Source organism: Notolepis coatsorum (assembly GCF_963971535.1).
Source record: "Notolepis coatsorum genome assembly, chromosome: 11".
Lineage (NCBI taxonomy): Eukaryota > Metazoa > Chordata > Actinopteri > Aulopiformes > Paralepididae > Notolepis > Notolepis coatsorum.
Genome location: NC_140175.1, coordinates 75,124,754 through 75,150,519, shown reverse-complemented (window position 1 = coordinate 75,150,519; position 25,766 = coordinate 75,124,754). Strand labels below are relative to the sequence as shown.

General features: G+C 43.5%; 1 protein-coding gene across 2 annotated transcripts; it reads right to left on the bottom strand.

The window, feature by feature from the left end:
* Positions 1–1,253: 1,253 nt before the first annotated feature.
* On the bottom strand, positions 1,254–24,657 carry cdc37l1 (cell division cycle 37-like 1). Of its 2 annotated transcripts, XM_084324698.1 has the most exons (8): positions 24,220–24,657; positions 22,623–22,916; positions 17,638–17,731; positions 16,351–16,466; positions 14,874–14,996; positions 11,509–11,682; positions 10,745–10,816; positions 1,254–2,577 (listed from the first exon to the last, which is right to left on the bottom strand). In XM_084324698.1, the coding sequence occupies exons 1-8, from the start codon at positions 24,304–24,306 to the stop codon at positions 2,455–2,457; spliced, it is 1,083 nt and encodes a 360-aa protein (XP_084180824.1). In that variant the 5' UTR covers positions 24,307–24,657; the 3' UTR covers positions 1,254–2,454. The 2 variants fall into 2 exon arrangements, with proteins under 2 accessions (XP_084180824.1, XP_084180825.1); XM_084324699.1 differs by lacking the exon at positions 10,745–10,816.
* Positions 24,658–25,766: the final 1,109 nt, after the last annotated feature.

Sequence of the window (25,766 nt, the reverse complement as noted above, 5' to 3'; positions counted from 1 at the left end):
CCTTGTGGATTTCAGGTGAATTTAGTGAAATGCATTCATGCCGACGGTGACCCAATGACCCCTCTGGGATTAATTCAGTTCTTATCCATTAGGTTTAACCCCAAATCCATGTACCCAGTCCATAGTCAGATCCACGAGAACCAAGTACCCAGTCCATAGTCAGATCCAAGAGAACCAAGTACTAGAGATGTTCGGATACCATTTTTTCCTTCCCGATCCGATTCAGATACCTAAGCTTTGGGTATCGGCCGATACCGATACTGATCTGGTACCAGTGCATACATTAAAAAATATATATATATTATATAAATAATAAAACTTAAAAAAAAAATTATACAGCTACTGTTTTATATATACTGTTTTTTAGTAATAACTATAAATGGTATTTATTCAACAACAGGTGATTGTATGCATTAGTATCAGTAATTGAAAACTATCTCAATGAGTTCACCCACGGAAAGGTTGTTGGCACATTAGTTCCACACGGACATTATTCGTTGCTGCACTTGCTTCCACAAGGCTCCGTTTAGGTTAGCTACTGTAGTACCAGAGGCTCTGTGATTTTTGCACAATAAATATTCAACATTCTCTTTTGAGACTCCGCCTCAGACTCTTATCATTTGGTACTAAAAGCTAAACATCGTCACCGATATGGCTGTCCGCAACATGTCTTTAACCCTTTCCCCGCCAATAACGTCGTACAACGGGTTTCAAGTTCATGCGAATTCTGCCAATAACGGCGTACAACATGATTCTGATCATAATTTCGCCATGGTATTCATATTTCACTCACGGAGCCTTGTCGGATGCTGTGTGAGCCAGCACAACTCTGCAATGCTTCAATACTGCCACCTGGTGGCTGATCGGCGAGTTGCAACCGGAAGTGGATCTCTTGTGATCCCGGTGCGTCTCCCTATTCCGTCCGGCCACTCGTTTATCGTCGCGGGACTCAATACACACACCGTGGATATGGATCTTTGCCATAACTCAATAATCTACATGATTTGAGTGTATTAGTAATATACAAACCGGAAATGGATCGCATCGATCCCCACCACATAACTGGGATCTGTTTGCTCCACTCTCATCGCCCAACGGTACGAGGAGACTGACGTGAGTTTCAGCGTTTTTGTTTATCATTTTCTATACAAACTGCTCTGATCAATATATCACCCATACTACATGAAGCATCTAACGACTATCACGGAATTATAAACGACCCCCCCTCCCCCTCCCCCTCCGTTCACCCGCGCATGATCAGTCATACCGTTTAGGACCATGTACAGTTGAAATTTTTTATATAGCGTCGATCGGTATCAAACTGCATTTGATTATCTAATATATGCATTTGTGCCTATATCTCACGTTCTGGGAAATACTGCAGAAAACGATAAAAACATATTTATACTCTAGACGGTATTTTCGTATGAATGAAAAAGTAAAACGTTCCTACATCCTGAACGATAGATAATCGATGTTGAATGGGCCATAGTAATGTCAATTTAGCAATACTATTTAAAAAGTTATAGCCCTGCAAAGAAGGTGAACATCTCTATAGACTTACAGTGCTGGCAGAGATCAAACAGCAATGGATATAAGCGTGGCAAAGAATGGGTTAATTGTGTGCGAGAGGTCGATCAGTGACGACGTTAACGTGAGCTAGGTTAGCTAGCATGAGCTGCCGGTAGATGGAAAGACTAACGTTACTGGTGAAAATGTGATTTAACTTGGAATACTCCTTTGCCAACTTGCTGTACTTTGCTTGCAGGTCTGCAGCCATTATTGCTGGATTATGAATTGCCCCAACTTTAGCCAAGGTAACGTTAAAGCTAAAACTTTAACGTTAGTTAACGCTAGCTTTCGGTTAGCTGTTCAATGCTAATAACACCACCAAGCGAACCCATCAGAGCTCCCCGTCAACAGCGCTCTGTCGGGACGATGGCATAAGTATCTGCTGTTAAAATGACAAATGGCATGGACACTTTAATTCACGGTCGGTTAAAAACACGTTTGTTTTATAATGCTCACTCAGCAGACCGCAGTGTTGTTGATAAATTACGTCATATGGTATCGGAGCGCAGAATTAGAGGGTACTCGCCGATACCGATACCAGCATTTTAGGCAGTATCGGCGGCATTTCCGATACTGGTATCGGTATCAGAACAACTCTACCAAGTACCCAGTCCATAGTCAGATCCAAGAGAACCAAGTACCCAGTCCACAGTCAGATCCACGAGAACCAAGTACCCAGTCCATAGTCAGATCCACAAACACTGGGATTCAGCAATCGTCTAAAACTAAGTTTGGGATTCAGCCATTGTCCAAAACTCAGTTTGTTCCTATGAGGTGGACGGGGTGGAAGGAGGGAGAGATGGAGGAAGGGAGGGTGAGGTGGAAGTTGGGAGAGATGGAGGGAGGGACGGAGGGAGGGCAGGGGGCTGACCCCCACAGTCGCTAGGACGTCTCCATCATGCGTATATCGTCTGTTTCCGTTGCTGTGCTGTCGTCTTTCGTCCACCTCCCTGTGCTTGTCCACAGCCCGGCTTCTAGACAGCGTTTCACATGGTACTCTGCCACCTGGTGGTGGCACAGGGGAGATGCAGGGGGGGGGGGGGGGGGGAGTGACGGTGGGAAGGAGAAAGAGATTGGGGCAGAAAAATACTTATTTATGGATGTTGGGTACAGGATCAATGCAAATAATTCATAGATCATAATTAAAAATATATACCTTTTGAGAAAAAGAAAGAAAGACCGGGACAGAGATAAGAGATATAGAAAGGCGATAGCCTGATTGACAGGGTGAACACTGGGGATTAACCCACTGTGCTTCAGCCTGCAGATTAGAATCAATCACATACAGTCAACGTTTCCTTTCTAAGCATCTCATTGGCCGACAGACATCTGGGTTGAATCTCAAAGATTCCTCTCTGGATTGGACAAAAAAATTCTCTGTCTCCTTTCCAGACTTCTTCAGAATGAACTACTACATCATGGGGGTGTAAACACTCAACCGCTATCCTCATGCATACGTTATGGTCCTGTCCCAGGCTGCGTGTAGCTTTATGCCAAGCAAGCAGTGCAAAAATTTACCGTAGTGGCATGCAGTAATGCGCCTTTCATTTTCGCGGAAATAGGCTGTCTATTGCCATTCTCTTTGACAAACTCTAACCTTAACCAGCTCCTTAACAACGCCTAAACTTAACCGTTCTAACCTTAACCAACTCCGAAACAATGCCTAACCTTAACCTTAACCTTAACCATGCCTAACCTTAACCATAGAAATTATATTGCCATTCTCTTTGACAAACTCTAACCTTAACCAGCTCCTTAACAGCGCCTAAACTTAACCGTTCTAACCTTAACCAACTCCGAAACAATGCCTAACCTTAATCGGCGAAAGAATACACGTTAAAAAAAAAATCACGTTAAAAAATATTTTCGATGGGATTCGAACTCGCCAGCAAACAAGCCATAGGATCCACAGCCATGTGTCCTTGCCAATTGAGCTATTTGTTGGATACTGAATAAGGGGCGGTGACTTATATATATTGAGCTCCGCTCGTGTCGCATGCGCGGGCACCTCGCGCGAGCACGCCGGCGCACGCACGCACCTGAGCGAGCACGCCGCCGCCGGTGCACGCACGGTAGCATTTGTCTGAAAAGAAGGGCGCTTTACCGCACTAGCGTGCGGTGACGAATGCGGAAGCATTTTTGCACTGCTTGCTTGGCATTAACGTACAGGCTCCCAGGCTACTAGACAACTGACACAAATATGTGAAACCTTGGCAGGACGCCTGCAACATGACCTATTCACAGCAATATCTGGCATTCCACCTGAATCAAACTTCACCATACTATGGCAATGGGTTCTGGCTTCCACAGCTTTATTGGCCCGAGGTGAGTGGAAACATGTGTCCCCCGCCCCACACATGGCAGCTGAATCAAAGACGTTCTACAGCGGATCAAACTTGGGGAAATAAGATTCTCCCTTAACCCTTTCACTACCAAAGGGTTAACCCTTTCACCGCGACAATACAGAAGGTTAACCCTTTCACTACCACACTACAGAAGGTTAACCCTTTCACTACCACACTACAGAAGGTTAACCCTTTCACTACCACACTAGGGTTAACCTTCTGTAATGTGGTAGTGAAAGGGTTAAAGGTTCCTTGAAACCCTTTAATAAGACATAAGAGGCCCTTTCTGGAGACTGCACAAGTAGCTTAATGGTCTTCTAGCCTGACCTTGATGACCGCTGAGCTGCGCCTCCTGCCTCCATTCCTCCTTCCCTCATCGATGACTCTTTATAACGCAGAGTACGGTTGGGTGGGTTGTGGGCACTTTTAGTTAGATTTCTTTATTTTAAATGTTACAAACCTATTTCTCTCTCCTTGCCAGACTTCAGAATATTACTTTGGGATATTACATTATAAGGGTGTGTTGATATGGTGGGATATTACATTATAGGGGTGTGTTGAGATATGGTGGGATATTACATTATAAGGGTGTGTTGATATGGTGGGATATTACATTATAATGTTGTGTTGATATGGTGGGATATTACATTATAAGGGTGTGTTGATATGGTGGGATATTACATTATAATGGTGTGTTGATATGGTGGGATATTACATTATAATGGTGTGTTGATAATGGTGGGATATTACATTATAATGGTGTGTTGATATGGTGGGATATTACATTATAAGGGTGTGTTGAGATATGGTGGGATATTACATTATAAGGGTGTGCTGAGAGATGGTGGGATATTACATTATAATGGAGGGATATTACATTATAATGGTGGGATATTACATTATAATGGAGGGATATTACATTATAAGTAGGGATGTCCGATATTATCGGCCGATATCGGCAGTAAAATGTGATATCGGAAAATATCGGTATCGGTTAAAAAACAAAAAAAAACAATAACAATATTTGTTATATATATATCCAGTGAAATTATTAGTTACCTGAAATTATTCCGTTTTTTGGACGGGGAAACCCTGCATATATCGGTATCGGTTGATATCGGTATGGGAAATTAAGAGTTGGACAATATCGTAATTGTGGGATATTACATTATAAGGGTGTGCTGAGAGATGGTGGGATATTACATTATGGTGTGCTGAGAGATGGTGGGATATTACATTATGGTGTGCTGATATGGTAAGATTACATTATGGTGTGCTGATATGGTGGGATATGTAAGGGATAATGTATAGCTACGAGGTCATTGTCGCAAAATAATTGACCGACACGGAGTTTAGAATACATTATCCTGCTTATTACATGGCTAACTTACTAACAATATACCTAATTCATTTTACACCATCGACAAGATGAGATCAAATGCAGACGCAGTTGTTCTGTGGCTCTGTCAGCCCAAATAAAGTTATTATTATTATTATCGCCGGCAGCCGGCAGGTGTGTGGACTGATTGCACTGATGCAGTGTGTGTCAGTGGGCTTGATTGCTCCAGCTGCGAACAGCGGTCATTATTGCCAATAATCACCAGTGATTATTGCACGTTGCCCATGGCAGCGGTCAGTTATCGAAAAATAATTCACCGCTGTCGGGGGCTATTGACCAATCACAATCAAGCATTTCGGCAAATGTGAAAACGCCATGTAATAATACATTATAATGGTGTGGTGAGAGATGGTGGGATATTACATTATAATGGTGTGTTAATATATAGTGGGATATTACATTATAAGAGTGTGCCGAGAGATGGTGGGATATTACATTACGACCCTAGCTCATGGGCACGCAACCTATGTGCAAACCAACACCAAAACCCTGTGCTCTAACTCAAAGTGCTACTATATCAAGGAACTATTAATGTAAATGTAAACTAATGTACTAATGTAAACCCAACGGACAAGGACTGGAAGAACCTGACAGCTCTTCCTCTAAGCACAGACACTGCATGTGTGTTACTAGGGCTGGCTTTAAAGCTCCCAGCAGGTAACCAATCAGCACTAATTGGCTAATTGGCAGCCCTCACCTGCATGCCCCGTGACACAGGAGTGATCAGGCCTGCCTGCACAGTGACACAGGAGTGATCAGGCTCCTGGTACATAACACCTCCCCCACCAAACTGGTTGCCCCAGAGGCAACCACCACACAACAACCCATAAACAAAAAAAAAAAAAAAAAACTGTGACCCATTAGTTGTCAGGGCCACCACCACAACAGTGATAGCGGGTCGGCCCCTGTCGAACACGACCACCAACCGTGTTGTATGCTCCCTTTCAACAGGCCCCTCCACCGATACCGACCTGTCAAAAATAGACTGCAAACCAAAATCAACCTGAGAACTGCGCTCAACAGAACAGAACACAGCAAAACAAAAACCATAGATCACTGATACCACCACCGCGCCCATATCCATCCCACCTGGCACTGGCAGTCCAGGATACTGCAAACCGTGAACATCCAGAGTAGGATGTACCGCCTCAGGTACAGCCCCACCGTACCTGGAACCTGGCAGTACGACAGTCACAAAAACGTCTGGAACACCATCTAAAATGGCGTCACCCAAAATAACATTGTCCTGATCAAAATCAAAATGGCTGCAACTCAACAGACCAGGTCGCGAAGGCGGCTCCTGCTCCACAGGACACAGGTAACTAGGTTGACCATCACACCTAGTGCATGGCAGAGAATCAGTGTGGACATGTGGATCAATGTCAGAATCATCAACTGACATACTGGGACCATCCCTGCCCACAAGTGAAACATTAGGGACAATAGAGCTACTGTGGGAAGGCTGGCAGCCTAAGTCAGGCTTAGTAGCCTCTCCAACTAGAACGGTGTCACATGAAACAACAGCACCTCTCATAGCATCCTTCCCACACTCCTACTCCAATTCGTTCGTGGCCTCAGCCACCATACAGGCTGGGAAGACCCTGAGACACTGCGCTGCCATACCATCTCCTGCCACATGCTTCTCCGGCACGCATGTCAACTCTGGTTTCACCACTGGGCCTAACACAAAGCCACAATCAAGAGAATCATTATGCAGAGGTAGATCCACAGTGTGCTTTCCAAAATTCTCAACAGGTACACATTTTAATTCAACAAAGAATGTGTCACTAAGTGTAATGTCCCAAGTCGAAGTATCAACAACATCACTTTTGTCCTTTGACATTTCCCGAGCCACAGCACACACAGGAAACACTCCTGGATGTTTCTGTGCCAGCCCATTAGGGACCTCAGAAACCACAGGAATGGGAGTTACAACCGGAGTAGCCAACACTTTGTCACCAGCCAAATCATTCCCTAGGATGAAGGACACCCCCTTTATGGGAATGTGACTCTGGATGCAGAGCACCCGCCTGCAAGGCAGCATGCTTATATTCAAGCTCCTTCTGTGCACGCTCGTGCTCCAGCAACATTTGTTTCTCCTTAAACTCACGCTCCTCACGCTTAAACTCATGCTCACGCTCCTCTTTCCTCTCTCTCTCCTTAAGCTCACGCTCCTCTTTACTCTCTCTCTCTCCTTAAGCTCACGCTCCTCTCTCCTCTCGCTCTAGCTGCCTTTCCTTAAACTCCAACTCCCTAATCCTCCACTCACCCTCCACACCAGGTAATAGCGGAGACGCGCGAGACGAAGGAGGCTCCTCCACCCTCTCCTAAAGCACCTGCTCCCTAATGAGTAACACCCTTAAAGCACTCAAGACAGTCGGCTTCAAACGTTTCTCACCTGCAGAAAGCTCTACCCTGTAGTGTACAGCAAGTTCTAGAAGTTGTTCTTTGGAAAACTTCTCCAACATGTCATGAGACGGGCGATCAACAAAGTCCTTGATGGAAGCCATCGTCACTGTACCAGCCACCACAAGCTACACACTTTACCTCACAGTCACGAAGAACCACTAACGAACCACGAAGACCCCCCTAACGAACCACTGAAGAACCACAAAGAACCATGAAGAACCACTGAAGAACCACTGAAGAATGCTAAATGCCAATAATAACAACCAGAAGGGAACGCGGTGGAAATGTGAGCTCTACGGAGTAATTGGCAGCCCTCACCTGCATGCCCCGTGATACAGGAGTGATCAGGCCTGCCTGCACAGTGACACAGGAGTGATCAGGCTCCTGGCACATAACAGGTGTGCTGAGAGATGGTGGGATATTACATTATAATGGTGTGCTGAGAGATGGTGGGATATTACATTATGGTGTGCTGAGAGATGGTGGGATATTACATTATGGTGTGCTGAGAGATGGTGGGATATTACATTATAAGAGTGTGCTGAGAGATGGTGGGATATTACATTATGGTGTGCTGAGAGATGGTGGGATATTACATTATGGTGTGCTGAGAGATGGTGGGATATTACATTATAAGAGTGTGCTGAGAGATGGTGGGATATTACATTATGGTGTGCTGAGAGATGGTGGGATATTACATTATAATGGTGTGCTGAGAGATGGTGGGATATTACATTATAAGAGTGTGCCGAGAGATGGTGGGATATTACATTATGGTGTGCTGAGCTGGCTTGGGATCAAGGTTTAGACATTTCTAGTTTCTATCCAGAGCTGAATCTGCTGTAGTGGCTGTCGTCTACAGATTCCACTGTATATGACTTACTTTATATCAATTTAAAACATTTTATTTATTTTAAATAGCGTACAGACTCCACTCAGGGCTTTTCATAAACAATGGTTTAGGGGCACAGCGTGTCCATGTGTGTTTTCTTTTTCTTGGGGCCAGCTTAGAAACAGACACACCATTGTCTAATACGTGATTGCTTGGCCCTCTGTTCCACTGTGCGTGTGTGTGTTTTTTTGTGTGTTGGATATTAAACTTATACAAATAACTTATTTGGAACTTACCCTTGTGTTTTCTATTTTATTGAAATTGTGTTTTTAAGTTGCAGGAAAGTTGCCAATTCCCAATCCCCTTCCTGGTCGCTGCGCACTTACCCCCCACAGTCAGATCATCTGGGAGAGTGGAGGCTATCACGTGCTTCCTCCGACACACGTCCAGCCAATCAACCGCTTCTTTTCACCTGGCAGCGAGGATATTCTCCGAGAGGGCGTAGCGTGTGGAAGGATCACACTATCCCACTCAGGTCCCATCCGCGCTTAGCAGGCGCCCCGACCGAACTGTAGGAGTCGCTGTTTATAACGACCCGGACCCACCCCGCCAGCTTCTCCCATCCTCTAATACTGCCAATTGTATTAGTGTGAACGGCCAGCCAAGCTGGTGACAACCCCGGAGCTGTGAGCTGGATTCGAACAGGCGAATCCAGCTCACAGCTCCGGGGTTGGTGACGAACGCAATCTCCGCTACGCCACCTAACCGCCCAGCAAATAGCTTTCTTGCTAATCTTTTGGCCTCACGGATGGGGGGCACGGCCTGTGGACCACCCCCTAGTTGTGACTAGCACCATATTGTTTGAAGGTCCTGGGGAAAGCCCTGGTATCGTTTCATTGTTGCGACAGCATCACAGTTAAGGAGGAGAGAAGAAGTCGGGCAGAGACCAGAAAGAACATCCTAGTGGGTGTTTGAGTGGAAGCATGTGGTTCTCTGATCAGGTCGTCTGCTTTCCCTCCAGCTCTCCTCTCGCTCCAACCTGGATGATCCAACTCCATGGGAACCTCTCTACACATCTGTTACCAATCCATGCCCTCCATGCCTCCATCTGCCTTGTTAACACTTTGAGTGCCAGCCACGAGAAATCTCGTTAGTTCATGCCATGCGTTGAGTGCCAAGAACGAGAAATCTCGTTATTTAATCGTTGTTTTTTTTATTATCGATTTCGATAAATTTTTCATCAATCTAGCCTCACGTTACCATTGGGGATCTATCTGAGCTCGAACACGGAAAATACCGCCCCCTACCGTCTCTCCTGATGGTATTGCACCCATTGGAGTGTACTGAATGAAATGGATGGGGGAAAAAAAAGTCCGGAATACACATTTTACTTGTCAGGCATGTAACCGGAGACGATCCCATTCATTGCCGAGCCGCAGAACAGCGTGGAATATGTGTTTCCAGTACCCAGCGTTGGATCAATAAACGCAATGGATATTTGAAATGGCGATCTGGAATTGGAATAATCTTTTTGGAGAACATCTGATGTGAGGTAAGGAATCTATTTTACCAGTCTTGGGATAATCAGAGTTTTTATCACCTATATCGCAGCGTGTCCCATATGTGTGTGTGTGGGTGCTGATCAGGAAATAAGATAATCGATTTTTCAGCCCACTTCTCTAGTGTGCATAAGTACACATATACTATCGATAATCTAGCGTTTATTTGAAAACGATTCATGAATAGGTCGAAAAATGACAACGTGTTTTGTGTATTCCACTAAAGCGCGATTCCTGCAGAATCACCTTTTTTCTGAAAGTTTCCAAAAACTAACGTTTTTCAAAATGGTATAAAACGGAAATGTACCGATTAAAAAACAATCCGTTTCGACAATGTTGACTGCAAACAAGTCATTGATGAGCGATGGGCGTATTAGACACATAGGCATAATTTATAGCTTATGCGTTCGCAAATGTGCTCGCCCCCTCCCATTGACTACAGCGCCGGCACTCAAGCGCTAAATTGTGCGCCCCCTGGTGGCACTCAAAGTGTTAAAGGTCTTAAATGACTAATTTACAGTATATTTAGAGAGAGAGAGAGCGAGAGAGAACCAGCCCCTTGTTAAATTTGAATACATTGCAATCTGGTGATAAAGTACAATAACCATGACTTAGTTGTACTTCGTACCTGAGGATTCATGGTGCCGAGGACATTCTGTAAGGTCTGCATATCTTGAAGTTGGAAGCCTGCTTTCAGCTCCTATACATGGACAAGACAAATACAATTGTTTGTGTCCATGTGTAGTGTAGTGCCAATTCTACCTATTCTTTTAAGTCCAGTGAACTGAAAACAGGACTTTCCTGCAGGCATATTAGGGCTGGACGATTTGGGGGGGGGGAGGTCATATTGCAACTGCAATGATGATTCACAACATTAGAAGGAATGATCCATTTCTTTTGCTTCATCATTTTCCTTTTCAAATTAAAAACGTTTTCTCTTTAAAATCTGTGGAATATGATCCGTTGGCCAGCAGTGTCCTTGCGATTTGTAAACTGCACTAGGCCATATTGCGATTTAGATTTAAAAAAAAAAACTATAAAAAGGGTAGGCCTATTCATTGAACTATCTCAAGCCCTGCCCTCTTTTCTTGATCCTCCAATCACAACTGTTGCTCCCGTATTCCAGGGGAAAAAATAAACATCACCACATTCAGAAGGACTTTATTTTCTATATCGATCGATACACATCACAATATCTGCTCAGGCATGAAAAACCACATGGTAGATAATCCTGACCCATTGGATTGCAAGGAAATGGCTAAATGTGACAGTGTTTGTGATACCTAAGTAGACATTGTGACATATATTGTTATCGAAGAAGAGCCGCTCTGAATATCGTGATATACTATTTATCCCCCCCCCCATACTGCCCTACTGTGTAGTGCCACTTACTGAAGGTAAGGAGTCAAGGACGTCTTTGGGATCGAGCCGGCAGCGTGTGGTGGCACTCTGGCGCTCTCCGTCTTTGGGCGTGTCCCCTTTAGACTTGGCCGTGTACTCCTTCACCCTGCGTTTGAAGGCCTCGAGCTCTGAGTGGAAGACATCTAGGTAGCCCTCTTGTCCTTCCTGGAACACGCAGGCAGAAAGGGCAAAATGTCATGTTAGGAGTGGATCCGAGGGAAGCGTAATGGATGCGCCTGGATCCCACTGCTAAACCGCTAGCCGCTCCCACTATTTCATTATTTTGTGATGAAACCAAACTGAATTCAGTCCAATTTATAAGCCCAAAAAAAAAAAAAAAAAAAAAAAATAGATTACACTGCATTTGATGGCTGATGTTCTTTGTGCACCGAAATGATTCATTACTCAGCGATCAAGTCAAATAATTGAATATGGAATGGATTCTAAAATTTTTAAATATATGGATACTGATGGATTTTTTTTTAAATGCAGACTTTTGCAGATGCATGGACAACAAAGCAGGACACTAACTTGGCATCTAGTGAGTACAATCTTTGGCCAAGTCCATCTATGAATATTACAGCAGGAATAATTTCCAGTCACTGTGTCATTGCATAAGACTGCTAGTTTCACTTTCGTTTTTGGAGCTGCCAACCAAAACACACGGCTGTGGTTGGAACAGAATGCATCTAGTCTTTGAAGCTTTGTAGCAGCCTTTATCAAATGAACACCTTGTTGTGAATATCGCCCTCAATTAACTATTGCCCTGTGTTTTATGCTGTGTTATGTCGCCATCTAATGGTGACCTAACAACATTACAACAGCCTAATAATTCCTTCCACCAAACGGTGAACAATCTATAGAGGATTACAGCCTTTAAACCATTTCACTACCACACTACCAAAGAGTTAACCCTTTCACTGTGACAATACAGAAGGTTAATCTTTTCACTACCACACGACAAAGGGTTAACCCTTTCACAACCACACTACAGAAGGTTAACCCTTTAACTACCACACTACAGTAAACCGTCTGTAGTGTGGTAGTGAAAGGTTAACCTTCTGTAGTGTGGTAGTGAAAGGGTTAACCCTTTGTCGTGTGGTAGTGAAAGGTTAACCTTCTGTAGTGTGGTAGTGAAAGGGTTAAAGGCATGCCTTGCGTTTTTGGATCATTGCAGCGAGCAGTGCCCCTTGGTTTCAATGAGAAATATGAGCAACACTAACAATATTACCAGGCTAAACAAATCCACATAATATCCATATTTAGCCATTTTAGTGTAACCAAAAGGACAAATGTAAAACCAAAAGGCCAACTAAAATGTTGACGTATCCCTTTAAGAAGTAGCATCAGCAACAACAGACTCCAGAGGCACCTCTGCTCTGGAGTGGGATCAAACATTGACCATATTCCCACAGCAGCCATTTTGCTCTTATGTCATGCTCAGGTTGGCATTTCTTTCAATGCCTTGACATTTTGTTCAAATGTTTTAGAAAAATCTATGTGAAATATATTACATATTAAAATTATATGTAATAATAAGCTTATGTTCACACTTTCTTCCTCCAAGTCAATGTGTTATATTGACGAGGCTTGACAACAGAGGTTCAAAGATAACTTCACATTTATTGGCAATTCGTTTCTTTACATCACTTTATCCATCGGGCTGCTCTCGTTTCCAACTCTGTGTGTTGACAATGACATCCTGGTGTGACATCATCAACTACGGCAACTTAGGCCGCTCAAACCTCAAACTCAAACCTATTACATCACGCCCTCTCTCTCTCTCTCTCTACGTTGTCAAACATGTACACTAAAGTTAAGTTATGTTGGAGTTTTATTGTGTTTGAGTTGTTTGAGGGAAAGAAACCTCCTGTCCTGCAGTAGTTTTTATATGTCCTAGTAATACAAGAGTACAGTAATAATAGCTGCCAGTGTTTTACCCCTTCAGAAGCATTTATATAGACATTTTAAGATAAATGAATATACCGTGATATATACCGTTAACGTCTATGCTTCAAATTATACCGTGATATAAATTTTAGACCATACCATCCAGCCCTAGCTGGGGGGGCAACACCAACACAGACAAAATAAACAAACTGGTAAAAAAAGCAAGCTCTGTGGTGGGAGCGGACCTGGACAGTCTGGAGGTGGTGGCAGAGGGGAGGACGAGGAGGAAGCTGCATGCTATCCTTGAGAACCCATGCCACCCCCTTCTATGATGAGCTGACCGCAATGCGGTCCACGTTTAGCCACAGACTCATCCCCCCCGACATACCACAAATCGCTTTGGGCAGTCCTTTGTGCCGTGGCAATCAGGCTCCACAACCAAGCAGGGCCAGGAGCTGGGTTGTGGACTGTAACAAATTAATTTAATTATTTAACAATACATTCATGATTGGACTAGTTTCTTTTTCACCACTTTTTTTAAGATATTTTTAGTCCTATTTTAGCTATTTTTATCCCTGTGTACTTGTCCATCTTGTTTTTAACACATACTAATAAGTGTATGTTATTATGTATGTTATGTATAAACTATTTTTCAATTGCTGTTTTTAAATTGCTGTTACGCTGTTTATGCTGTAAAGGACATCTTAATCTCCCCTCTGGAATAAATAAAGGTTAACAATTGAGCATGTCTTGTGTCTGCTGGCCCTGTTGAAATTATTAGAATGAGCTTTTTCATATTTTCTGTCTGCAGTTACAGACAATATATAATTCAGTGTGCTAGTCAGTGCGTAGACCAGTCAATTATAGAGTGAGCGTGCTTGGAAATGTATCTCTAAGCCAATAGCCCCTAATTGAGACAACTGTGCTGCTAACGACAATTTGGATGGTCGTCTCTGCGAGGCCATCTTTGTTTTGAGGAGCACACACTAAACGCAAATTAATAAAGGGCAGGTGATTTACAGGGTTTTTTGTAGATACCGTACTGAAGTTTTATGACATTTCTATTTCTACGGTTTCATGATGGCTTCCTTTATTTGTGTCTAATTCATCCGGTTTCCGATCCAATGCACTGAGATTTCTATAAATTCATATTTAGCTAATAACACTTAAAATCATTGGTAAACAAACAGTGCTGAAAATATACACGTTGACTGCCGTTTTGATAGGGTTAGGGTCTTTACTCTTGGCTACATTTGAAAAAGAAACACAACATTAATTAATACGGACTGTATTCATCTATTTATGACGTGAAGTAAATAAAGTATGACAATAAAGTGATTTGAAGTGTGATACTAAAGTGTGATTTGAAGTGTGATTTGAAGTGTGATTCATACAATTTAAGCCACAGTACGTGGAGGCATCAGTCCGATGTGTGCTGTATGCCGTTTATCTCTGGCCTTCCTTACTTTGGCTTTGTGGAAGAACTGCCTGAAGCAGCCTCGGGGGTCCTGCTGGGAGGTAGAGGCCATCTCCAGGATGAACTGCATGGCTACAGCCTGGTGGGCTACCTGCTCCATCAACGCCTCCTTCTACAGGACACACACGAATAACAAGGTTGAGTATGTGTTGTTGTTATGTGTTGTTGTATGAGTGGTTCTTGTGTCACTTTTCTTTGAATATCCAACAAGTATTTGAATCTCCAAGTCCTACAGAACAGATGTTCGATTCTGAATATTTGTATTCAATACTGTAAGTCCTCTGTACTCCACATCTGCACAATCTCAACATTTCTCTGTATGATAGAGACAATAAATTATTCAAATATCCCTGTGTGACTCAATAGGGAACGTCAAGTAATGCCACTCTGTCTTCTGGGAGATCAAGCTGCTGTTTGTACAGGGGAGTAGAGGATCACTGTGTGTCGACGGGCAGATTATCTGGCTAGAAGATGGTGTGGAAGTCTTTTGTACGCTGTGCCATTCTAAGTCATTTAGCCAATGCTTTTATCCAAAGTGACAAATTGTGTACAACAATTCAGCAGGAGGGGTGCACCTCTGGTAGCTAAGGGTAAAAGGTATTGTTCATCTAGCAGTGCCAAACTTGAGTGCTACACTCAGAGTGCATAGTAGTATAGACATATTAGCATAGTAGGCTTATTAGATAGTAGTGTAGACATAGTAGCATAGTACATAATAGTAAAAGACAGTAAGATGGTCAAATGCTTTCAACCAGAATGTCCCTGGAGTCTCTCCCATGGGAAGAGAGCTGAGTGCATTAATAATCTAACCAGGTCGGCAAGGACATTAAACATCAAAAGAGCCTGACCCGCTCTATTGCTCACATTTCCGTGCATAGCCACTCCTAGTTTGAGTGTGTATCTGGCTAAGTGGGCCACATACTACATTAGTGGTTATAAAGCGGCACGGGCGGCTGCGGTGTAGTGCTTGGTCAGAACAGAACAGTGAGACTCGACTCGTACACATAAGATGAGAGATGGATAGATATTAGGGGTGTAAAGGTATCCGTACCGAACCGTTTCAGTACTGGACCTTAGGTTCAGTACGGCTGTGTACCGAACGAATACAACGGTATGTTAACCACTAACGACCGCCCACCAGGGCTGTTTTTTTTCACAATGTAATATAATTATTATTATTATATATTTGTTTCAAGTCTATTATTAATTTCAATATAGAATATTCGTTGACAGCCCTACAAGTACAATTAGTTACTGCACACTACATCACCCCTGAGTGGAACATGGAAAGACAAACTTTGCCCCACTGTACAGAAAACCCGTACTGTGACTTCAAAACCAAGGTACGTACCGAACCGTGGTTTTTGTGTACCGTTACACCCCTAATAGATATAGATAGAGTGATAGAGAGACAGACACGGGTAGAGTGTGAGACAGAGAGAGACAGAGGGAGAGTGTGGTCTAACCTCCTCTTGCTGTAGTCTGAAGCACCATAGTATCAGGTAGTTAGCCGTCTCCTCACAGATGAGCTGAGGCAGGTCTGACAGGAACCGCTGACTATCATCCCACCTCCTCAGCATGCCTGATGCACACACATACAAAATCAGATATTATATCTAGCCTTTTCTCAAAGGAACCACTAAATAAAACGGATTTAGCAGGCTAATCTAGCAATACCTACTGTTTTTTAGCCTGCCAACTTACTAAATAACCCGGTTTACATCAGCCCTTTTTTTATATATATATATATATATATATATATATATATATATATATATATATATATATATATATATTGAAAACATACAGTAGATACAACTATTAAATAATGACTATGGACTGAATAATCGCCATCAGCTAAATATCTTGAGGTGAGATTCAATGTGGTTGCTGTGCTGTTATTCTCAGAATAAATAAATCAGAAGCTTTATATTTATATCATACCCCTAAGGTCAGTAGCACCACCACACCTCATGCATGAAAAGTGTTGCTCAATACCAGTTTTAGCTAAAGTACTAATATCAGGATATATGTACAAATATGAGGAGGAAAAAAAGAAAACATGTTTCAGTGTCATTAAATAGTATATTGTACTAGTACCCAGTAATTTATTCAACCTTTATTTAGTCTCGAAAATCATTGAGAGTACAACTCTCATTTTGGATGATATCGAGAAATACAGCACACAATAAGAAATTTACAAATAAATAACTGCAGACTGGGGTGAAATGGTTGCTCATTAAAGATTTAAACTGTCCAAAGGATACTAAGGTAGAGTTTTACACTGCAGACGTTCCATGTGTCGGGAGGCACAGAAGCTAAAAGCAGATTTCCCAAGTTCAGTGTAAACTCTTGAGGGTTTGAAGTGTGAAGCCAATCATTGGAGCGAGTACGATGAGGTCCAGGAGGTCCAGTACAGTAATAAGGGGGAAGGTCTCCAACAATGGCTTTATATTGAAATAGATGCCAGTGTAAATCATGACACTCAGCCAGAGAGGATGAGTAATTGCTACGCACTGTGGATGACACCCTGTCCTGCCTGATGAAATGTGTGAGTAAGGTACTAAATGTGTATGTGCATCTAGGAGGGATATGTGAAAGACTCATTTCAATTGCATTGTGTAAATTGACAATAAAATATCTGTTTATATACACCAATACCAAGTACAAGTACTATATAGCCTGGTATGATTCTGATGCTGATGCAGCTGTACTGAAAGAGAGAAGTGTTCCATGTGATATTTATCACTCACCAAAGTGTCTAAGCTCTTGTTCGTGCTTCTGGACAAACGTCTTGCTCCCGTCCTGATCCGTCTCTACAGAGTTATTTTGAACATTGATGATGCTCTGCAGGATAGAAGAAGAGAAGAGAGACCTTGGTGAATGTGAATAAAAGGTGTTTACAGAATGGGACACCAAAGCATACATCTTGAGGGACCCTGATGTAAACAAGACAAAAGTCTTTCTCTGGTCTGCATCCCCTTAACAATTGTGTGTATTGAGCTGTACTGTATTGTACCCATTCTGCAATCCGTTAATAAAATGTTCAATCAATCAATCGTTATCAGGAAATGGGTCTAACAAGGCTGTCAGAGGACTAAAACGTCCTGACTGCCCCCAGTCACTAGGGAGCAGAATGACCTTTTCCTATTAGTTTGGTCAGATCCCCATTAGTCATCACCCAGGTGACAGCTATTCTTCCTGGCGTCCACATGTAAAAACAACGTTACACAGATGATGTATAAGGATTAGGCCTACCCCACTTTCCAGTACCCACCCGTAAAAGAAATTAAATAAAGGACAAACCAAAACAGATAGAAACAGGACTAGAGAAGCCTAGGTAACCCAGATCCAGCCATGAAACTTGTGCATGCATGTATCAACAATGGGGTGTCAGTCAGTTAGGGTCAGTCACCATTGTAGGCCAGCCCTCTAGGTCTGGCAAAAAAAAGAAACAAACTTTAAGTAGAAAAGAGAAGATTTACGAGCGAGCCGCCATCTTGTACACACACACATTTTTATCAAGATCTCCTCATGCGGGCGGCTAGGTGGCGCAGTGGGCAAGGCGCTCGCCACCAACGCAGGAGATGCTGGGTTCGAGCCCAGCTCTCTGCGTTGCTACCAGCTTGGCTGGTCGTTCATACTAATACAATTGGCAATATTAGGGGGTGGGAAGTTGGTGGGTGGGGATCGGACGTTGTGGACAGCGACTCCTACAGGTCGGTTGGTGCGCCTGCGCAGTAGAATCAGGAAGCGACGAGGGCGGCGTGTCCCTCCCACGCAGACCCTCGCCACTGTGCAGGTGAAAAGATGTCATGGTAATCATATTTCACCGACGGATCATTGACGGGTGCTGGGGATCTCCACTCAACTCTCCAACGGTTCAATATCGCCACCTGGTGGCCGATCGCCAAACCGGAAGTGGGGAAGGAAGTGCTTGGTGTCCCCCCTATTCCATCCGCCACTCGCGATCGCTCCCGAGACTCCATCTTGACACACTGGATAATCGATCGGTTGCCATAACTCAATAAACAACGTTATTTGGACGTATATATTATTATTAGTGCTGTCAAACGATTAAAATATTTAACTCGATTAATCGCATGATTGTCCATAGTTAACTTGCGATTAATCGCAAATTAATCGCATTTTTATTTTTTTTTACCTTAAACAGATCTTTTTCAAGTTCCAAGTTTTAATACTCTTATCAACATGCGAGTCAACAAATGCTTGCTTTGTGCAGCCATTTAACACAAAAGGATGACCCTCATGCATTGCAAATTTGCATCAAATTCAAAACAGAGTGATGCACAAAATAACTTAAGAAAAAATAATAATTTAAAACAATGAATAAAGTGTGCATGAAATAATAGGGGAAAGAAAACGTTAGGAACTTGTTACATTCACACACACAAGGGCTGATTAATCACACACCCCCCTCTCTCCCTCACACACACACTCTCCCAGCTCTTTTTCTCTTTTGCCCCTTCCTCATCTCTCTCACCCCCCTCTCTCTCTATATCTCACACACACACACACACACACACACACACACACACACACTTCAGAAACAAACATAGTATCAATGAGAGCATCAATAATACACCTGAGTGAAGTCTAGTAAAAATTTTTTTTTTTTTTTTTAGTTAATCTTGAGTTAAAAAAATTAGTGGCATTAATAGAATCGGGAGTTAACGCGATATTAACGCGATATATTTGACAGCCTTAATTATTATACAACCCGGAAATGGTTCATCTAGATCAACATCCCATAATAGCGAACTTTTTGCTCCAGTATCATCCCCCATCGCTACGAGGAAGCTGCGGTGAGTTTCAGCGTTTTTGATTATTATTATCCATACAAACTGCTATGATCAATATATCACCCATACTACATGATTAATTTAACGTCGGTCATTGCATTATAAACGACCCCCCCCCCCCTCCGGTCACCAGCAGATGATGAGTCATGACGTTTAGGACCTTGTACAATTGAAATTTTTAATCTAATGTCAATCGCTAGCAAACTGCATTTGATGATGTAATATATGCATAAATGGCTATATCTCACGTTCTAGGAATTACTGCAGAAAACGATAAAAACATATTTATACTCTAGACAGTATTTTTATATGAATGTGTGAATGAAAAAGTTAAACGTTCCTACACCCTGAACAATAGCTAATCGATGTTGAATGGGCCATAGTAATGTCAATTTAGCAATACAATTTAAAAAGTTATAGCCCTGCAAAGTAGGTGAACATCTCCATAGACAAATAGAGCTGGCAGTGATCAAACATTGATGAATATAAGCGTGGCAGAGAAAGGGTTAACACATTGAGTGCCAACAACGAGATTAGTCGTGTTAACTCGCCATGCGTTGAGTAGGGCTGGGCGATATGGCCAAAAACGTTATCGCGATAAAATTATACAATTATTTTCATATAACTCGATATCGATAATTATCGTCGATATAATGTCTGTCAAGTTTAATTAACTTCTTATGCCCGGCGCTGATGGACGGGCTATTAATAGACTTGTTTTGCTGCTGCGAATGTCTCGAGTTGATGTCGTCATCAGTCCGCGCACGTTAGCAGTAAGCCGACAAGCTATCCCATGACAATGTACTAAATATGACCCTAAAATACTCTGTTCCGCCCCAATACATTGCAACGACGTCCACCGTATACCCCACACTACTATAACCGTGGCCTCAGAATTCACACCACACACCCACTCGGCACGTAAACTATAAAATAGCGCCGTGCAAGCTAATTATCCTAGCCAGCCTTGTTTACAAAGTACTAAATATGACCCTAAAATACTCTGTTCCGCCCCAATACATTGCAACGACGTCCACCGTATACCCCACACTACTATAACCGTGGCCTCAGAATTCACGCAACACACCCACTCGGCACGTAAACTATAAAATAGCGCCGTGCAAGCTAATTAACCTAGCCAGCCTTGTTTACTACTTGAGTCCTACCTCTCTACCCAGAGGTGCAGCGCGGGTCTCCTTCCGCTGTCTGCCATCTCCTTCACTGATTGGTTGTTAGTGCGTGTGCTCATATCCAAGCTTGGAAAATCGATATATCGAAACATTGCGACCACGTTTCATGTTTATTTCGAGGAAATAATTTATCGCGATAGTTATCGTTTTATCGCCCAGCCCTAGCGTTGAGTGCCAATGAGGAGTTTTCTCGTCTTTTTCTCGTTTTTTCTTTTATTAGCAATATCCATTCATTTTTCATCCATCCAGCCTGACGTTATCATTGGGAATGGGTCTGAGCTCGAAAAGGGCAAATACCGCCGCCTATCGTCTCTCGGATGGTAATGCACATCATTGGATTGGATTGGGTGGGCATGTGCATCAGAAAAAAAGTCCGGTCCGGGGTTTTCCCTTCTCTGGCAAGCAGTATCTGTTACCACATTTCACTGGGGAGTCTGGGAGCAGCTGGGATTATGTGTTTTGGACTATAACATTGGATCAATAAACGCGATCAATATTTGGAATGGCAATCAGGAATTGGATTAATCTTTTTGCAGAACATCTGATGTGAGGTAAGGACTCTATTTTACCAGTATTGGGTTAATCAGATGTTTTTTTCTCAGCCATCGCAGCGTGTCTGTGTGTGTGTGTATGACGTTAGCGCTGACCAGGTCATGGATAATCGATTTTTCAGCCCGCTTCTCTAGCGTGCATAAGTACACATATACTATCGATAATCTAGCGCTTATTTGAAAACGATTCATAAATGAGCAGAAAAATTACAACGTGTTTTGTGTATTCCACTAAAGAGCTATTATCGCAGAATTTCTCTGGAATTACTAGAACTCTCTAAAACTATACTCGTATTCAAAACAGTATAAAACGGAAATGTACCAATGAAAAAACAATCCGTTTCGTACATGTTGACTGCAAGCAAGTCATTGATAAGCGAGGGGTGTTTTAGACCCATAGCCATAATTTAAGATATAGTTTAAGCCTTCGCAAATGTCCCCGACCTCCCATTGACTTCAGTGCCCATATGGTCAAAGGGGCGTGGCACTCAATGTGTTAAAAGCAAATAAAACCCTATGTCTTATTAAATAATAAATCAATAACAACGACTCGTAACAATGTTAAGCAAAAATAAAAAGTATAGATAAAAATGTGTTGACATGCAGTCCAACTTCCAAGTATGGACCAGTCACCAAGAGAAAATCCCCATGACATCCACCAATTAACAGATTACCGCTCTGATCATTCGCTTTTACTGAACGTGAACGGTATAGACTCAGAGTCTCAGACCATCAGTTTGGAGTCATGGGACAAAAATACTTGAGTTGAGATATACATGTAATATATCATTTTTTTTTTTTTTTTTTTCTTTTTTTACATTTGGGAGATCAAACATGCTTCTTCTATGTGTTAAAAATGCAGGAAATCAAGACAGTTTGCTTTGATTTCTAGCATGTTACACTTTTCTTCAACATTGGGATTTTTAGTATTGGGACAATTCTCCCAATAGCGATACCCTATTTTAGCCTGGTATCAAACCAGTATCAGATACTGATACCCTATTTTAGCCTGGTATCAAACTAGTATCAGATACCAATACCCTATTTTAGCCTGGCATCAGACCAGTATCAGATACCAATACCCTATTTTAGCCTGGCATCAGACCAGTATCAGATACCAATACCCTATTTTAGCCTGGTATCAGACCAGTATCGGTACAACCCCAACCATTACCTTATCAAAAACATCCCAACTCCCCACAGCTCCAAGCACAGGGCTGCGTCTGGAATCGTGGCCTCCCAGCATGCTCTCCTTGCGACGCCACTCCTGCTCGGTGTGCGAGAGTTCGGAGGGGGAGGTGGAGGTCCGGGCCTTTTCCTGCTCCAGAGACTCTGAGCTGTGGAGCCCCAGTGAACACAACTGGTCCTGGGCCTCAGCTAGACCCCAGCCAGCCACGATGGAGGCTTTCATACAACTCTGCTGGCTCTGACAGAGGGAGGCCATCGTACCGTCGTTAACAGGGTGCTGCTGAGTGGGTAGAAGGAGGCAGGGAAGATAGATACGACGGAAGGAGAGAGAAAGCGGAGGAGGTCGGGGGATGAAGCGTGAGAAGAGGGTGACAAGGGAGACAGGAAGGAGAGAGACTGAGTGACAACAGTCAGAACAGAAAAGTAGCCTAATTTTCAAAGTCAAAATAAGATTTCCCCTGAAGCCTATATTACTTAATATAGGCCTATGTACACTTCATATAATTTACATACATGTGTATTGTGTATGTATGCAGGATCTGGCTTTGAACAAACCCTTTACTTGTTATTGCACAATGTCGTTCTATTGGATTCTTATTATATATTACTATTGTAATTATGCACATCGTTGCGGGCAAGACCCCCCGCATTTCTTTGTATACTTGTATGCCGTGACAAATAAAACTCTTGTATCTTGTATAGCCCACGTGTATTCGTTTAAAGTAGCAATATATTATACGAGCATAGGTACCAGAATGAGACCAAATTCCTCATTAGATTTCAGTCAATCATTTTAGAAAAGTAGAGTTGGGGAATTTCCCTGCTGATTCTAAATTGGTCCAAGTTGTATTCGCTTTCAAACATGGTCAGACCATGCTGTCTTTGGGTAGAGTGGGAGGGAACCTAAAAATAAAGCAATGTAATCATGCATCCATCAGTCCACCATACCATCCAGAGAAGTAGTTGGAGCTGCTTTGCCATGACAGCCAGCCTTTCCAAACAGCTGTCAAAGTGTCTGAGCGTGTCAGAGACATGAGGGAATAGGATGAAACAAGCTGCCTGCTCTTTACACTGTGGCTTTCTCATCTCATCCACCACAACACACAACCAGGCATGACTCATGCGGGATGACAGCGTTTAGCAAAGCCTCAGACTTGTTTCAAGTAACACAAGGTTTCAGTTTGTGTGATCTGGCCCTGAGAGATGCAGGAGGATACGATTCAAAAGTAAACATTTGTTAACATTAATAGTATTTTTTATTTTTAGAAACGGTGTAGCTTGCATGTAAAAGTAGCCAGGCCTGTTCTTTGACAGTTGTTTTGCCACAATGTACAGTTGGCTTATTTTGCTTAAACGTGGCTGTGATGGAGAGAGATGTGTAGCTAAGATGGTTATTAACCCTATTGACTGCTGAGGATCACGAACAATGAGCCCGACTTGCAAAATGCAGACAACAGCTAACATCTCCAAGCTAAAACTTGACATGACTTCCATGGAATGGAACGATCTCGCGTTAACAAGCTTAGCTTTCGTACACGTCGTCGAGGACATGATAGAATCAGCTCGATCAGGATGATAGATACCTGCGGGTGAGGAGGCTGCGGTGTGTTGAAGCTCCTCGACGGGGAGGCAGGGTCAGTGCAGCGCTCGTCGTTCCCCAACCACTCCATCGTTGCCAACTAAACGTTAGCAAAGCCAGTAACGACGACTCAAAACAAAGCAACAAAGACTCCCAGATCAGCTGTCTGTCTGGATTACAGTACAGCCAACAACACACCCGGCTGGGGAACACAATGCACTACAGCGGGGGTGAACTCAGGGTTCGAAAATAAACAGCAACCTCTTTATAGCCCACCATGACAACAAGTTCCACCACGACGTGACCATGTGGTGTTGAAGAACTTCGACCACGTGACTTGAAGCTAGCTATTTTCGCAAATAATATAGTTTGAATAAAAACAAAGTCATCCGTGTGGGATGTTTGGATCTTCTGTAGAAGATAAATGAGCCAGAAGAGAACATTTAACTGCAAACCCAGGGCTCTGGTGTTTACTCTCATAGATTCCGGGAGAAACATTCCCCCTCTCACATTGGTTCCGCACGCTACCGCACCGACAGCAGTCCGAGCGAGTAGGGTCCAGCTGCAGCGCCGGAGAATCCTCTCACTGGGCAGCGTCTATACTTTCTACAACGGCGCTCGGTTTCCGGGTTCCTCCGATTGGCCACGACGCCCACGTGACCTCCGCTTCAAGCGCCAAGCTCCTGCGCGCTATTAAAAAAATATACCGTTAACTGGAATATGTTGTTGACAGAGCTCTCATATTTGCGAATGCATAAATATTAAAAAAAAATATACCATTAACTGGAATATGTTGTTGACAGAGCTCTCATATTTGCGAATGCATAAACTATTAAAAAATATACCGTTAACTGGCGGGGAAGAAGAACACTGATAGTGGTGTGTGGACCGTCCTGCGAGCCCCAGGCCACCGTCCCGCGAGCCCCAGACCACCGCCCCGCGAACCCCAGGCCACCAATGGTGCAGTCGTAATATGGGAACTGGTTACACGCTACATGCACGCGCGCTCCCGCGCACGCGCATACATGTTCCCTCAGTTGCGCACAGAACAGATGATTATTATGCATAACAATGGAGATCAAGCAGCCCCCCACCTTCTCGTAGGTTCCTATTATTATGCAAAGTCTAGGTGAGAAGTGCCGGCCGGGTAGCTTTCTACAACGGCCGGGTACTTATCATTGCGCGCACTTCTGCCCTGAGTGACTACTAATAACACGCCGTGTAACCGCGTGTGTGCACAACTGCACCCCTGCAGGCCACCGTCCCACGAGCCCCAGGCCACCGTCCCGCGAGCCCCAGACCACCATCCCGCGAGCCCCAGACGACCGCCCGCGAGCCCCAGGCCACCGTCCCGCGAGCCCCAGACCACCGTCCCGCGAGCCCCAGACCACCGCCCCGAGAGCCCCAGGCCACCGTCCCGGGAGCCCCAGACCACCGTCCCGCGAGCCCCAGACCACCGCCCGCGAGCCCCAGGCCACCGTCCCGCGAGCCACTCATAGCAAATATGAGAGCTCTGTAGCGATTTTGTATTGGTTTGTCATGACAAACCAA

Excerpts from the sequence above, each read along its gene's own strand:
- cdc37l1 (XM_084324698.1), bottom strand. The coding sequence starts at position 24,306 with ATGGAGTGGTTGGGGAACGACGAGCGCTGCACTGACCCTGCCTCCCCG. Across the intron at positions 10,817-11,508 it reads TCCTTGACTCCTTACCTTCA|GAGCTGAAAGCAGGCTTCCA; the intron begins GTAAGTGGCACT and ends GTCCATGTATAG. Across the intron at positions 2,578-10,744 it reads TCGGCACCATGAATCCTCAG|GTGGCAGAGTACCATGTGAA; the intron begins GTACGAAGTACA and ends TGCCACCACCAG.